A 13,380-nucleotide genomic window follows, 5' to 3' on the forward strand; every position below is an offset into this window, starting at 1 on the left:
CACTTTTACTAGTTGTGATGCAAGTAGCCCAACTAGTGGCGTCGCTAGAGGGGGGCGAGGGGGGGCAATTGCCCCCCCTATGTTGTTCCTTGCCCCCCCAGGTGCCCCCCCGCTGATTCCCCCGAGTGAATACTAATGAGCGCTTCCATTAAGGAAGCGCTCATTAGTACAGAAGGACCAGGAAGTGGTGAACGCTCTGTACTCACCACTTCCTGGTCCTCGGCTGTCGGCTGTGCAGGGCTGCGCACAGCGTGAGGTCGCTCTGTGACCTCACGCTGTGCGCGCCAGTTTAGAGCACGCACAGTCGACTGAGGAGGGAGAAAATGGCAGGCGGCGTCCGTCCAGGAGCAGGAGAGGTAAGTGTTTTTTTTTTAATTTTATAAAAAATGTGGCTGCTGGGGGCATTATGGGGGCTAATAGGAGGCATATGCGGCTAATAGGAGGCATATGGGGCTAATTGGAAGCATATTTGGGGGCTAATTGGAGGCATATTTGGGGGCTAATTGGAGATGTATGGGGGCATTTGGAGGCATATTTGGGGGCTAAGTGGAGGCATATTTGGGGGCTAATAGGAGGCATATGGGGCTAATGGGAGGCATATGGGGCTAATGGGAGGCATATGGGGCTAATAGGAGGCATATGGGGCTAATTGGAGGCATATGGGGGCTAATAGGCATATGGGGCTAATAGGCATATGGGGCTAATAGGAGGCATATGGGGGCTAATTGGAGGCATATGGGGGCTAATTGGAGGCATATGGGGGCTAATTGGAGGCATATGGGGGCTAATTGGAGGCATATGGGGTCTATGGGGCTAATTGGAGGCATATGGGGGCTAATTGGGGGCTAATTGGAGGCATATGGGGGCTAATTGGAGGCATATGGGGGCTAATTGGAGGCATATGGGGTCTATGGGGCTAATTGGAGGCATATGGGGTTAATTTGAGGCATATGGGGGCTAATAGGAGGCACATGGGGGCTAATTGGAGGCATATGGGGGCTAATTGGAGGCATATGGGATCTATGGGGCCAATTGGAGGCATATGGGGTTAATTGGAGGCATATGGGGGCTAATAGGAGGCATATGGGGGCTAATTGGAGGCATATAGGGGCTAATTGGAGGCATATAGGGGCTAATTGGGGGCATATGGGGGCTAATTGGAGGCATATGGGGGCTAATTGGAGGCATATGGGGTCTATGGGGCTAATTGGAGGCATATGGGGTTAATTGGAGGCATATGGGGGCTAATTGGGGGCTAATAGGAGGCATATGGGGCTAATAGGAGGCATATGGGGGCTAATAGGAGGCATATGGGGGCTAATTGAAGGCATATGGGGGCTAATTGGAGGCATATGGAGCTAATTATAGGCATAATGGGGGCTAATTATAGGCATAATGGGGGCTAATTAGAGGCATAATGTGGGCTAATGAGGCATAATGTGGGCTAATGAGGCATAATGGGGGCTAATGGGGCTAATAAGAAGAAGAATGGGGGCTAATGAGGCATAAGGGCTTATAATGGGGGCTAATGAGGCATAAGGGCTGATATGGGGGCTGATATGGGAGTGATGAGAGGCATAATGAGGGCTAATGAGAGGCATAATGTGTCATCCACAGATCCCCCATAACAGTGTGTCTTCCACAGATCCACCATAACAGTGCGCCTGTGCACTGACGAGAGACAGAAAGAAGGGGAAAGAATCCGTGGAAGCAAGCAGAGGACAGCACAGCAGACGACTGAATAGCTTCTTTTGTAAGTAAATTGTTTTATTATAACTGTATCCCTGCAGACCGCAACTCTCTCGTATTTTGTAATCTTATTTTGTTTTTGCCCCCCCATTTTTGACTGTGGTATCTTTGTGCCCCCCCTATATATTGTTCCTAGAGTCGCCACTGAGCCCAACACTGTGATTTTTGACAGTACAATCTGTGACCCCTGTAGTGCCAGTACATATCATGCATACCCCTGTAGTGCTGTATATATGATGCCCCCTGTAGATCTCCAGCCTGTATTATAATGCCCTCCCTGTATTGCCCCCTGTACTATAATGCCACCTGCCGTGGTAGTATATATAATGTTCTTCCCCCGTAGTCCCACTGTAGTATAATGCTCCTCTGTACTGGTAGTATATGTAAAACTCTCCCACCGTAGTCTCCCTGTAGTAGTAGTACATATAATGCCCCCCTGTAGTGGTATTATATATAATACCCTGCCCCCTGGTAGTGTATATAATGTCCCCCTGTCGTGGTAGTATATATAATGTTCTCCCCCCCCATACTATAATGCCCCCCTGTAATTTAAGTATATATAATGTGTGTCCCCCACATAGCTCCCCTGTAGTATAATGCCCCCTGTAATAGTAGTAAATATAATGCTCTGCCTCCCATAGTGCCCCCTGTAGTGTAATTCCCCTCTTTAGTGTAAACTTGAAAATAAAGTTCATTCCAGTCTCCAGATAAAACAATGGAAACCTTTATTGAGAAATGGTCAGAAAATCCAGGTATGCCAAACACACAGTGCACAGAAAAACGCACCTTCTATGATGCGTTTTGGATGTATATAACACACTTAGGCTTAATTCACAAGTCCGTGGAACACGGTCCGTGAGATACCGGACTGGCATCCTGCTTAGTGCAGGAGCGCACGGCGTCATTGGTTGCTATGACGCTGTGCGATTTGTGCCACCGCCGCAGTACAGTAATACACTCGAATAGATCATGCCAGTCCGGTATCTCACGGACCGTGTTCCACGGACGTGTGAATGAAGCCTTAGTTGTAGCAAAGTGGTGTGAATACTGGTGCTGCTTATATCAGAGGTTGGGGCGGAGCTGAATGTAAATGTAATACATGTGTGACAACAGCTCACAGTGAATGACCCCCACTAACCTCTGATACAGCAGACACAACCAGCAGGATACATAGGAAAATCTTAAGAAAACACACACGTGCACCAAAACAGGTCAAAATTAATAATGTAATATAAAATCTTGTTTATGGTTTAGTCCATTAGGTACACAAGTATCCAATTTGAATATCCATCTAGCTTCGACATTTAATAGTCTGTGTGCAATCGGTGTGCATCTCCACCTCTGACTGGCAGAGTCGCCTTCTCAATACCTTGCACCTCCAAGTGTGAACTGTTACCTTCATGCACACGAAGAATATGATAGGAAACAGCAGATATATGTCTTAATGTTTTTTTGTTCTTATTTTCCCAATTGGTACCATCTGATAAGTGTCTGATTTTGATTCTGATTTTCAGTGGTCCCGCTGTGCAGCCCGCATATTGTAGGCTGCAGGTTTTGCATGTGATAAGGTATATTACATTATTGGTATTACAGTTAATATACTGTTTGATTTTATGCTTGGTACCATTGGCTGAAGAAACAAAATCTTTAGCTGTTTTAATCACACTACAGCATGTGCATCGGGCGTGTCCTCACCTGAAGGAGCCATTATACTGAGCAGAGCCGCCAGCCCTGTCTACAAACAGACTGGGGGACAGAATCTGTGCTAGAGATTTAGCTTTTTTTGGAATACACTGAACGCCATCTTTGATGACTTCGGAGAAGCCAGGATCAATGTTTAGCACCGGTAAATATTTCTTCACAATACCACTGATTGCTTTAAATTCACAGCTGTATGGGGTTGTGAAATACACCGGTTTAGCAGTTTTACTGTCCTGTACAGTGACTGGTCTATTGGAATATAACAAATCCCTTCTATTTTTTGACTTTACTATGTTCTCTATTTAGCATCCATGAGGGATAACCACGGTTGCTCAGTCTGCTGCTAATGTGAACTGACTCCTGTTTGAAACCATCATCAGTAGAGTAGTTCCTTTTGGCACGAGTAAATTCACCAATTGGAACTGACTTGATAGTACAGAATGAGTGACCGGAGTCTGCGTGCAATATAGTGTTGCACTCTGTACTTTTCCTGTGGGTTGTTCTTATGACCTTTTGGGTCGTCCAGTCTATTTGTAACTTTAAATCCCAAAAAGTGATACGTTCCTGGTGATGGTAATGAGTAAAGCTAAGGTTAAGAGTGTCACTATTCAGGAAATGGATGAACTCCGGTATGGCCGCCACATCGCCACACCATGTAAACAGCAGGTCATCGATATAGCGACCATACCAGAGCAGCCACCAAGCAAAGGGGTTAGTGTCGCCAAATAAATATTTACTTTCAAAATAAGTCATAAAAATATTCACTAAAGATGGCGACATTTTAGCGCCCATGGATGCTCCTAAAATCTGTAGGGTGTTATATACATCCGAAACGCGTCACAAAGGGTGCTTTTCTCTGTGTTTGGCATACCTGGATTTTTTTACTATTTCTTAATAAACGATTCCATTGTTTTATCTGGCGGCTGGAATGAACTTTCCTTTCAAGTTTGCATTTGTTGGAGTGCCACGCTTTTCCGTGCCCTGGACCTCTGCATTGGAGCTGGCGTGATTATCTTTTGCCCCTCTGTAGTGGTTATATATATATAACGCTCTTCCACCCTTCCTGTAGTAGCCCCAATAGTGCAAACATAATGGACACATATGACCTATATACTCAAAGTCCTCTATGTTTCCTGTGGCACCCGATTGAGGTCAATTGTATCACCCCGACTTCTTTTTAATCAGTTACCAATAAAATATTCAGATTTTAGCGTCTCACCCTATACTATAAGCCAGTCAAAATAAAGAAGGCTACATATATAGGCCCTTTAGTGATGTACATACAGATATAGCCTTCCTTATTTTGACTGGCTTAACGCGCTAATGGAACAAAACCACATTACAGTAATGCAACAAATCGCATTAAAGGGACTATCCAGGCGCAGCATGCTGCCACATCTGCATTTAAAAAACAAAACTGAAATCAAAATACTCACCTGTGTCCCAATTCACACCGCCCTCCACAATGCAGGCCATGGGCCTCTTCTAGACTGTGGCTGAGTTCCCATGACATGACCACAACCTTCTTCTAGGGTGGAGCGATGACATGGTTACGAACGCCTGCAGCCTATGAGGCTGAACAGTGGGTACAGGAGCCATAGACTCTCATTTTCTGCCATAAATCGCTGTCCCCTGAGGCGAGATGCTAATCTTGCCTCATGGGCAGATGCGGCCCTGATGATATCCCTCCCACAGAATATCCATAATTTTTTATTTTGTTCTCCAGTGACATTTTGTAAAATTGTATACTGTCCAGTCACATCATTTCCCACCCTATAATACCAATCCTTTAATACTCTATACCAGGGGTCAGTAACCTCAGTCACCCCAGGTGTTGTGAAACTACATCTCCCATCATGCACACTTGCTTGGCTGCTCTCTAAACTCCCACACAAGTGGAAGGTGCATGCTGGGAGTAGTAGTTTCACAACAGCTGGAGTGCCGAAGGTTGCTGATCCCTGCTCTATACCATCTGGTGACATCATATCTTGTTCTGCAATGTTGTATACTGTCTGGTGACATCATATCTTGTTCTGCAATGTTGTATACTGTCTGGAGACATCATATCCTGAACCTATAATATCAATCACTTAATATTTTATACTCCAGTCACATCATATTCCATATTGTAATATGGTATACTGTCTGGTGACATCAGATTCCACCCTTTAATACCAATCCTCTAATATTGTATACTGTATAGCTATCCTTTAATATTGTATAATGTGCTATATACATCCTGTATGCTGCTTACTGACCTTGTATCTTTTCCTCTATAGGGGTAAATAATCTCATCTATATGCTGCAGAGTGTCCACACTGGAATCCGCACACAAATAACATGCGGTATAGATTTTAAATTCAGAACATGTCAATTTATGGTGCGGATTCCCCCACAGATTCACACTTGCAATGTGGAGGGGGAAGTTTGCAGCAGACTTGTAGCAGTTACTCTATGAATTCAGCTATAAATTCAACACCATTCACTTGTGCAGCATTTGGTTTGTTTCCAGCAGATACGCAGTGGATTTTTCCGAAATGGACATACCCTAATTTTCACCCTATACCTATACTATCCTTTGTGAAGTCCTAAACATTTGCGTTGCTCTATTTCCACCCCTGCTGCTGCTTTCCTATTACATCCCCACTGATTGCACTGATTTACTGACAAACGTTCCAAGGTCAACAATTCATTTCATGAAAATTACCAATTAAGCAGCAAGAGGGACTGTGCCCACGGCTCACGAGTGGATAGGACGCCATTCTAATTCAGTTGTGATGTGACCTTCCACTGTCCTTCTGTAATGATTGGTAATTGCTGACAGTGGTGCATCACTGCCAACACCACTCAATACCCATTGCCACCCTGCAGAGCTGGCCTGGAGGTGCCCGGGGGCACCAATATTTCTTTATGTCAACTAACATTTCTAATTAGGTAGACAGTCAGAACCATCACTGCCAAGCTTCTCAATGCTAGGATCATCAATGCCAGGATCATTGTTAAATATTGGTGATGCCAGGATTCTCAATGCCAAGTAGCTGCTGCTCTTCCCTTGTTATTTCATATAGTCCTGTGGAAGACCTGAGCCAGTTATGATAGTAGTGAAATGAAAAGGATTTCACCAGAGTCCATAGTGATAAGGCTAGATAACCCATAGTCATCAAACCAACCCCAGTGCTCTCCAGTAACAGTGCCATCATTATAGATGTCCCCATATTACAGCTAACTGTTCCCCATAATACCAGCGCCAAAAGGGCAATCTCAGAGCTATTATAGTATTGGTAAAAATGCCCTTAATAACATCTATAGTAGTATCATAATAGCCATAAAACCCACAATTTACTGTTTAATAGTGCCCCATAACAAGTAGTATAGAATCATTGAAAGACCAATAATATCAAGCACAGCACAATAATCTCTGCTCTGCTCTCACGATACCAGTGCCTCATAGCAGCTCAAGTCCATCATTGTATCAGTGAAAGCGGCCAGAATGAGTGCTGCAGCCGACTCTGGACGGAGAGGCACCTAAACCCGTTCCTGTATCACTCAGAATTACACAAGAGCACATTTTAGCTGGCAGAAGGTATAAAAAATATACAGGTGAAACTCGAAAAATTTGAATATCGTGCAAAAGTTCATTTATTTCAGTATTGCAGCTTAAAATTAGAATATTGTGAAAAGGTTCAATATTCTAGGCTCAGTGTCACACTCTATTTAGCTAATTAATCCATACCCCCTGAGCAAAGGGGACCTGAGATGGTGACTTTGGGGTTTCATAAGCTGTAAGCCATAATCATCCAAATTATAACAAATAAAGGCTTGAAATATCTCGCTTTGCATGTAATGAGTCTCATATGTTAGTTTCACCTTTTACGTTGCATTACTGAAATAAATGAACTTTGCACAATATTCTAATTTTTCAAGTTTTACCTGTACACGGTCGAGTCACATTATTCTGACCTTTTCCTACTTTCGGCATCAAGAGCCTGTAGCTTATGAAGGAAGTCCCGTGTGGTGAGCTGGCTTGGTGGGTATATAAGGGATGTGGATAGGCTGTCTGCAGACATATCCCTCGTTGCTGTTATGGGTATAAGGGCGGTTTATCAGAGTTGTAAAAAGAGATGATTATTGGCTTTCGGGCCAAGTAACTGAGCAGATTGTGAACTGTTCACTTGCTTCTGTGTAGAAAGTGCATCGTGAGTGGACAAATGGCATCATTGTGAATAAGCAACGTGGAAACTGCCGAGCACTACATGCAATTGATGTAAGTGATGAACGTCGGACTGACACGCTACAGTGCAGCAGCTCGCCGCCAAAATGAACCAGGGGCTACCAGATGTGTTTCTAAAACAACAGTTCAGTGAACACTACTATGTATTGGCTCCGAAGCAGATGGATGGTCAACGCACCTCTGCTAACAAAGTAACATCCGCAGAAAAGGCTTTATATTCTTAGCAGTATTAGAACTGAACCTCTGTTGATTGGCAAAGTCACATTTTCTGCTTCATTGAATGGATGGATGGATGTTGGTGTGTCAAGCAAGAAACAGCAGAGAACAAATACCCTGCAACCATTGCTGGATAAACACAAATTGATGGTGGCAGCGTTATGGTCTGGGGAATGTTTTCATGGCATTCTCTGGGCCCACTCATCCATGTGGAAGGCACTGTCAACCGATTTAAGTATGAATCCATCCTTGAAGATCACGTACACCCATACGCGCTGATTGTCTTCCCTGGGGCGGATGGGATCTTACAGCACGACAATGTGACATGTCACAATGCTAGACATGTCTGACTTTGGTTGGAAGAGTATGACCAAGACTTCCAAGTACTACTCCGGCCCCCAGACTTGAACCCAACTGAGCATCTGTGGACACCCTCAATCGTTGTGTGCGCTCTATGGATCCTCGCCATGCACCCTCCAGCAGCTCTGGGACACACCGCAGTCAGCATGGCTCCAGATACCTGTGACAACCTACCAGGACTTGAGTCTCTCCCAGCCCGTCTAGCTGCTGCTTTCCATGCTGCCCTCGGCAGTTACTCTGGATATTAGCTGGTGGCCATAATAATGTGTACGTTTATGAGGAATCGCCGATGAGGAGGTCATGTTGTGATGATACACACTGCTGATCATCTCTCCTGGTCACTTTATCTTCATTTTGGAGATGTTTGCTTTTTCCCTGCTAAATCTCTGATTAACTTTCTTGGATTTTTTTTTAATGCACACACTTCACATATTTGGTGTTTCTAGATTTTCATTAATAGGGGTATTCGCTGCTATTGAGTCTTTGTGGGTCTTGTATGGATTTGTTACACAGTGATTCCAGTCTGGACTGGATCCTTGTTTGGCTGTTTTTGTCTCTGGCTCCTGTTTTTGGGAAGCCTGGTATATCCATTCTGTATGGTGGTCTTACACTGTATTTGGTTCAGAAGGATAATCAGGAGTGTTTTATCATGATGTGTATTTGGTTTGCAAGATAAGCACTTTTCACTTTTTAATTGTTTTTAAAGAGCATTTGTTCAAGGACCCCCCTCTTGCAGCTATCCAGTTTTTAAGAAATTCACATTTTTACTGCTGATGAGGTGCTTAGAGCACCTAGGGACAGGCCTAGCCCCTCAGATCACTGCTTCACCTCCACTATTCACTCTTTGCTCCTCCCTCTCTCCCACTGATTCACAGGCCTGGGTATCCTCACTGTTCAAACGCCTGGCCCAGCAATCTCGCGCTGGCGGGAGCACAATTAGGGTAGGGACAGCAGATTACGATCCACTGTGCATGTGCCAGTTATACTCTTGCAGGAGTGAAATTTCAGGGCTGGGCATTGGAACGGTGAAGATGACCAGCCCTGCTCATTAGTAGGGGAGAGGCAGTGGCAAAGGGTGAAAGGCAGAGATAAATCAGAGCTCCAAGGGGCTAGACTTAACCCTTGGTGCTCCAAGCACCTAATTAGCATCAAAATAAAATAATAACTTTCTCAAACCAGGCAGTATACTGGTTTACTAAGGATGATCACCACGACAGATGCTCTTTAACATTTGCATCTTCCTCCTTGTGATTCCTCATAAAAACTCAGTATATTTTTGTGAGCTCATTTGCTAAAATCATACATTGCTTTGTACTTCGGAATTTATGTTTTAGAATGTGTGACATGCAGCAATCTGTCGGTTGGTGGTGCAAGCCTTTCTACTCATGTAAATTATCATTATAATAAGTCACCTGACCTGTGGAGCAGACAGCGGATATATAAACATACAAATAATGCTTTATCAAAAATAGTCCCAAAGTATAAACATTGTAAACAAATTAAATTCCTACTACAAAAAATCCAATAACATCTACCTGCTATGCAGCTGGGGGGTAACCAGGAGATGCAAGGCTATAACACCCATCATGAGCTGCACATGCTGGGATTTGTAGTTTGTCCACAGCTGAGCCCTAAGGTATGAATCACTTACTTTACATTACTTTTACACACATTTAACAAAATATGGTTTTGTAATACATTTTAATAGAAATCTGTGAATCTGACTACCCAAGAGCCTCTTTCTCTGCCTAACAATTGTTAGATGTATTAAAAATGAACCGTTAGGTTGAAGTGACCTTTATGACCTGCGACTATCGGAACATGCTGGGAGTTACAGTTTCACAACAGCTTTAGAGCCACAGATTACAGACCTCCTACAGCTACTATAGACCTAACCTAACTAATCCACCCTATCCCTATATTAGAATATTTAAAGGGCTGGTCCAGTCTTATGTAAATAAAGATTCATTATTAATATAATGCATTTTTACAATTTTTTTTTATAGATTTTCGGGGACATTAATTAACTAATATACACCACAATAGTAGCATATTAAACTCACAGATTTTGTCACACGGCATTTGTGCAGCAAAATCCGAGACGTTTCCCCTTTTCCGAAGTGCAGAGAAAAGGGAGCTTGGAGTGGACGGAGAAGTGGGTGGGCCAGTGGGCCCAGGTCATTTATCGTTTTCCACATGGGTTTTTGACATGGAAAATGGCTTAAATCTACACCAACAAAAGGGGTCTGGAGTAGATATAAAGTGTGTCGCACGGCCTGCTGGAGGAAGCACCAAACCCCGCCTCCACATAACTTTGGGGCTTCCTCCAGCAGCGCAGTGGGACTTAAAGGGGTTGTCCCACGAAAAATATTCTACAGTTTTCAAACCAGCATCTGGATCTGAATACTTTTGTAATTGCATGTAATTAAAAATTTAGCATAGCCACTGAGTTATCCAATAAAATGTATCTGTATAGCGCCGCCTACTGTTTTTTTTTTCTTATTTCTTTGCCCTGCTCACTGAGAAGGCCACACATGCTCAGTTTCATCCTTCAACTGCCTCCTGAGCTGTGATAGGCAGAGCATGGACACGCCCCTTTAGGTGCAGCAGAAAAGACACTCCCCTTGAGCCGTCAGCTTGATGTAAATCTAGCAGAACAATGAATGGGTAGAGCTCTGGATCCATGTGAGGTACAGGGCTGGTTCTAGCTTTGTTAGAAAGAGATTGTCATGTACTATATGATGTCTGATTATCATTTTTTACATTAGTCATAGGATAACCCCTTTAAGACTGGCGTGGAAAGCATCAGTCTTAATAAATGCCCCCTCTGAGTTTACAGTGTATTTGTCACTATTTTCAAGATCTCTGCTTGATGTTAGTGAATGAGAACATTCAGAAGCTGAAATCATGTACAGACCCAATGGGGTAGATTTATCAAAACTGGTGTAAAGTAGAACTGGCTTAGTTGCCCATAGCAACCAATCAAATTCCTCCTTTCATTTTCCATAGGAGCTCTGAAAAATAAAAGGTGGAATCTAATTGGTTGCTATGGGCAACTAAAGCAGATTTCTTGTACACCAGTTTAATTAAATCTCCCCCGACATGTCTCACATCTGAGGGTCTATTACACACTATTCTCTGTGAATTAGACAATTAGCAGCACAAATGTATTTCCCATCCTCATCATTTGTTAAAATCCATCAGTGAGGGTAAAATGTATTAGTCTGGAGGGCAAGATTATTGCCTAGACTGGATATAACTGTAACAAACACTCAGCTGTGAGAAGCATTAGATTGGGACAGGTTTTGAGTCTCTGGCTGTAGATAGAAATGCTCCCATTCACTGACAGGAAGCACAGGGATTAATTTAGCGTTGTTTACATAGGAAAGGAAAGGCCCTTTAAGTGACTCTGAACTCAGGAAAGCAGAAATGTTAGGCTAGTTTCACATCTTCGTTTACCTGATCCGGCAGAGGAACAGCCTGCTGGAGTTCACCATATCCGCCATAGCAGAATACTGCCGTTCACTGCCAGACCCCATTGACTATAATGGGATTCTGCAGGGATCTATCTGGCTTCCGGTATGAGTGGCTGGTTCCGGCCAGACAAAGACCGATGCATGCATTATAATCAATATGGTCTGGCAGTGAAAGGCAGTATCCGGCTATGCCGGATACGGTGAACTCCAGCAGGCTGTTCCTCTGCCGGATTAGGTAAATGGAAATGTGAAACAAACCTCATGCTACAATATGTGCTATCCCTGGTGTTTGCATCTTCTATACACTTTTCCCGATAATCCAGAATAAAGTGAAATATTTTTGAGGCGACCATCCACAACTGCATTGAAATGTGGTCTTCTAGGGCAATAGTCTTCTCATAGTCATTGTCCAGTATGTATTATATGAAGATCTGTGCTGGATAAGGATGTGGTCTTCTTAAAAAAAGAATGGTCTTTTGGAGAAGTTTCACTGTATCTGATGTAATACAATGCACTGTTATATACACCGCACTGGAATCAAGTCCTGGGAATGTCGTCCAAGAATTGTGACAAAAGTGACATCTTCCTCAGTGTCCACCACCTGTTACAAAGATGATTACAATAGTCACAGAAGTCAACTAAACAGACATAACGAGAAAGATCACAGGAGCGACAAAAGGGGTGTGAATATTGCTGTAAAGTCTCTGGCCCAGCATGTTGACTGCTTTATGTATGGTGTTCTGCACACGTGGCTCCGCAGGTTGTGGCGTTTTCCATGAAGCCTTCACTGTGGTCGGTCGGATGAGTTGGACAGGTCAGAGCGAGATCTCCTGAACATTCCACATTACTTGAATGGCTCCACCTGAAACACATTTGTAACGATAAAGTCAATGGAGAAGATTTATTAAACTGGTATAAAGGAAATGACCTTTTCAGAGAGCCTCTGAAAAATGAAAGGTGGAATCTGATTGGTTGCTATGGGCAGCTAAGCCATTTTTCCTTTATACTAGTTTTGATCTCCCCCATGTCCTAACACCGTGTTCACACGCCACATAGTAAGAGCTGCAATTTCTATGCATAATTCTGCCAAATTTGGCGGATATTTACTTTTCTAAACCTTCTTACAGGACACACGTCACCAAGAGAATCTGTGTGTAGTCAGTGTTATGCCTCATTCACACGTCAGTGTTTGGTCAGTGATTTCCATGAGCCAAAACCAGGTGTGGGTGTAAAACACAGAACAGGTGAAGATCTTTCGATTAGACCTCATTTCTTTTTTCGCTTCTGGTTTTGCCTCAACATCACTGATGGACCAAACCCTGGCTGTGTGAAAACGACTTTACAGTAAGACTGAGGCGGTTTTCTCCATGACAATATTTTTTCATGCCAGCAAATCAGCAAATATAAACTGTGAGTCAGTTCCGGGGATGCCAGATTATCTGTATGTTACTGTATATTATCCTCAGGGAGGTGATTACGGAGGGCAGCGCAGATACCACCGGGCCTACATGGCTCTTTGTAACCATGTCCTAGTTATTTTCATAAAATTCTGACATTATGACCCTGGACGTGTGTGAGACGTGCAGCGCGGGTGCAGGAGACCCCAGAGGATGCGTAAAGTGCTGTGTATTGATTCCGCACTCGCAG

At 43.6% G+C, this 13,380-nt stretch overlaps 1 protein-coding gene across 4 annotated transcripts in view; it reads right to left on the reverse strand.

The window, feature by feature from the left end:
- Nucleotides 1-10,954: 10,954 nt before the first annotated feature.
- The window catches only part of ROBO4 (roundabout guidance receptor 4), a 128,293-nt gene continuing 125,867 nt past the window's right edge, over nucleotides 10,955-13,380 (reverse strand). For all 4 annotated transcript variants that reach the window (XM_044281988.1, XM_044281987.1, XM_044281985.1 and 1 more), the window contains one exon: nucleotides 10,955-12,595. In XM_044281988.1, coding sequence (XP_044137923.1) covers nucleotides 12,578-12,595 — 18 coding nt within the window. In that variant the 3' untranslated portion in view covers nucleotides 10,955-12,577. The remainder of the gene's footprint in view (nucleotides 12,596-13,380) is intronic.

Source organism: Bufo gargarizans, chromosome 2, assembly GCF_014858855.1.
Source record: "Bufo gargarizans isolate SCDJY-AF-19 chromosome 2, ASM1485885v1, whole genome shotgun sequence".
In the NCBI taxonomy this organism is placed as follows: Eukaryota; Metazoa; Chordata; class Amphibia; order Anura; family Bufonidae; genus Bufo; species Bufo gargarizans.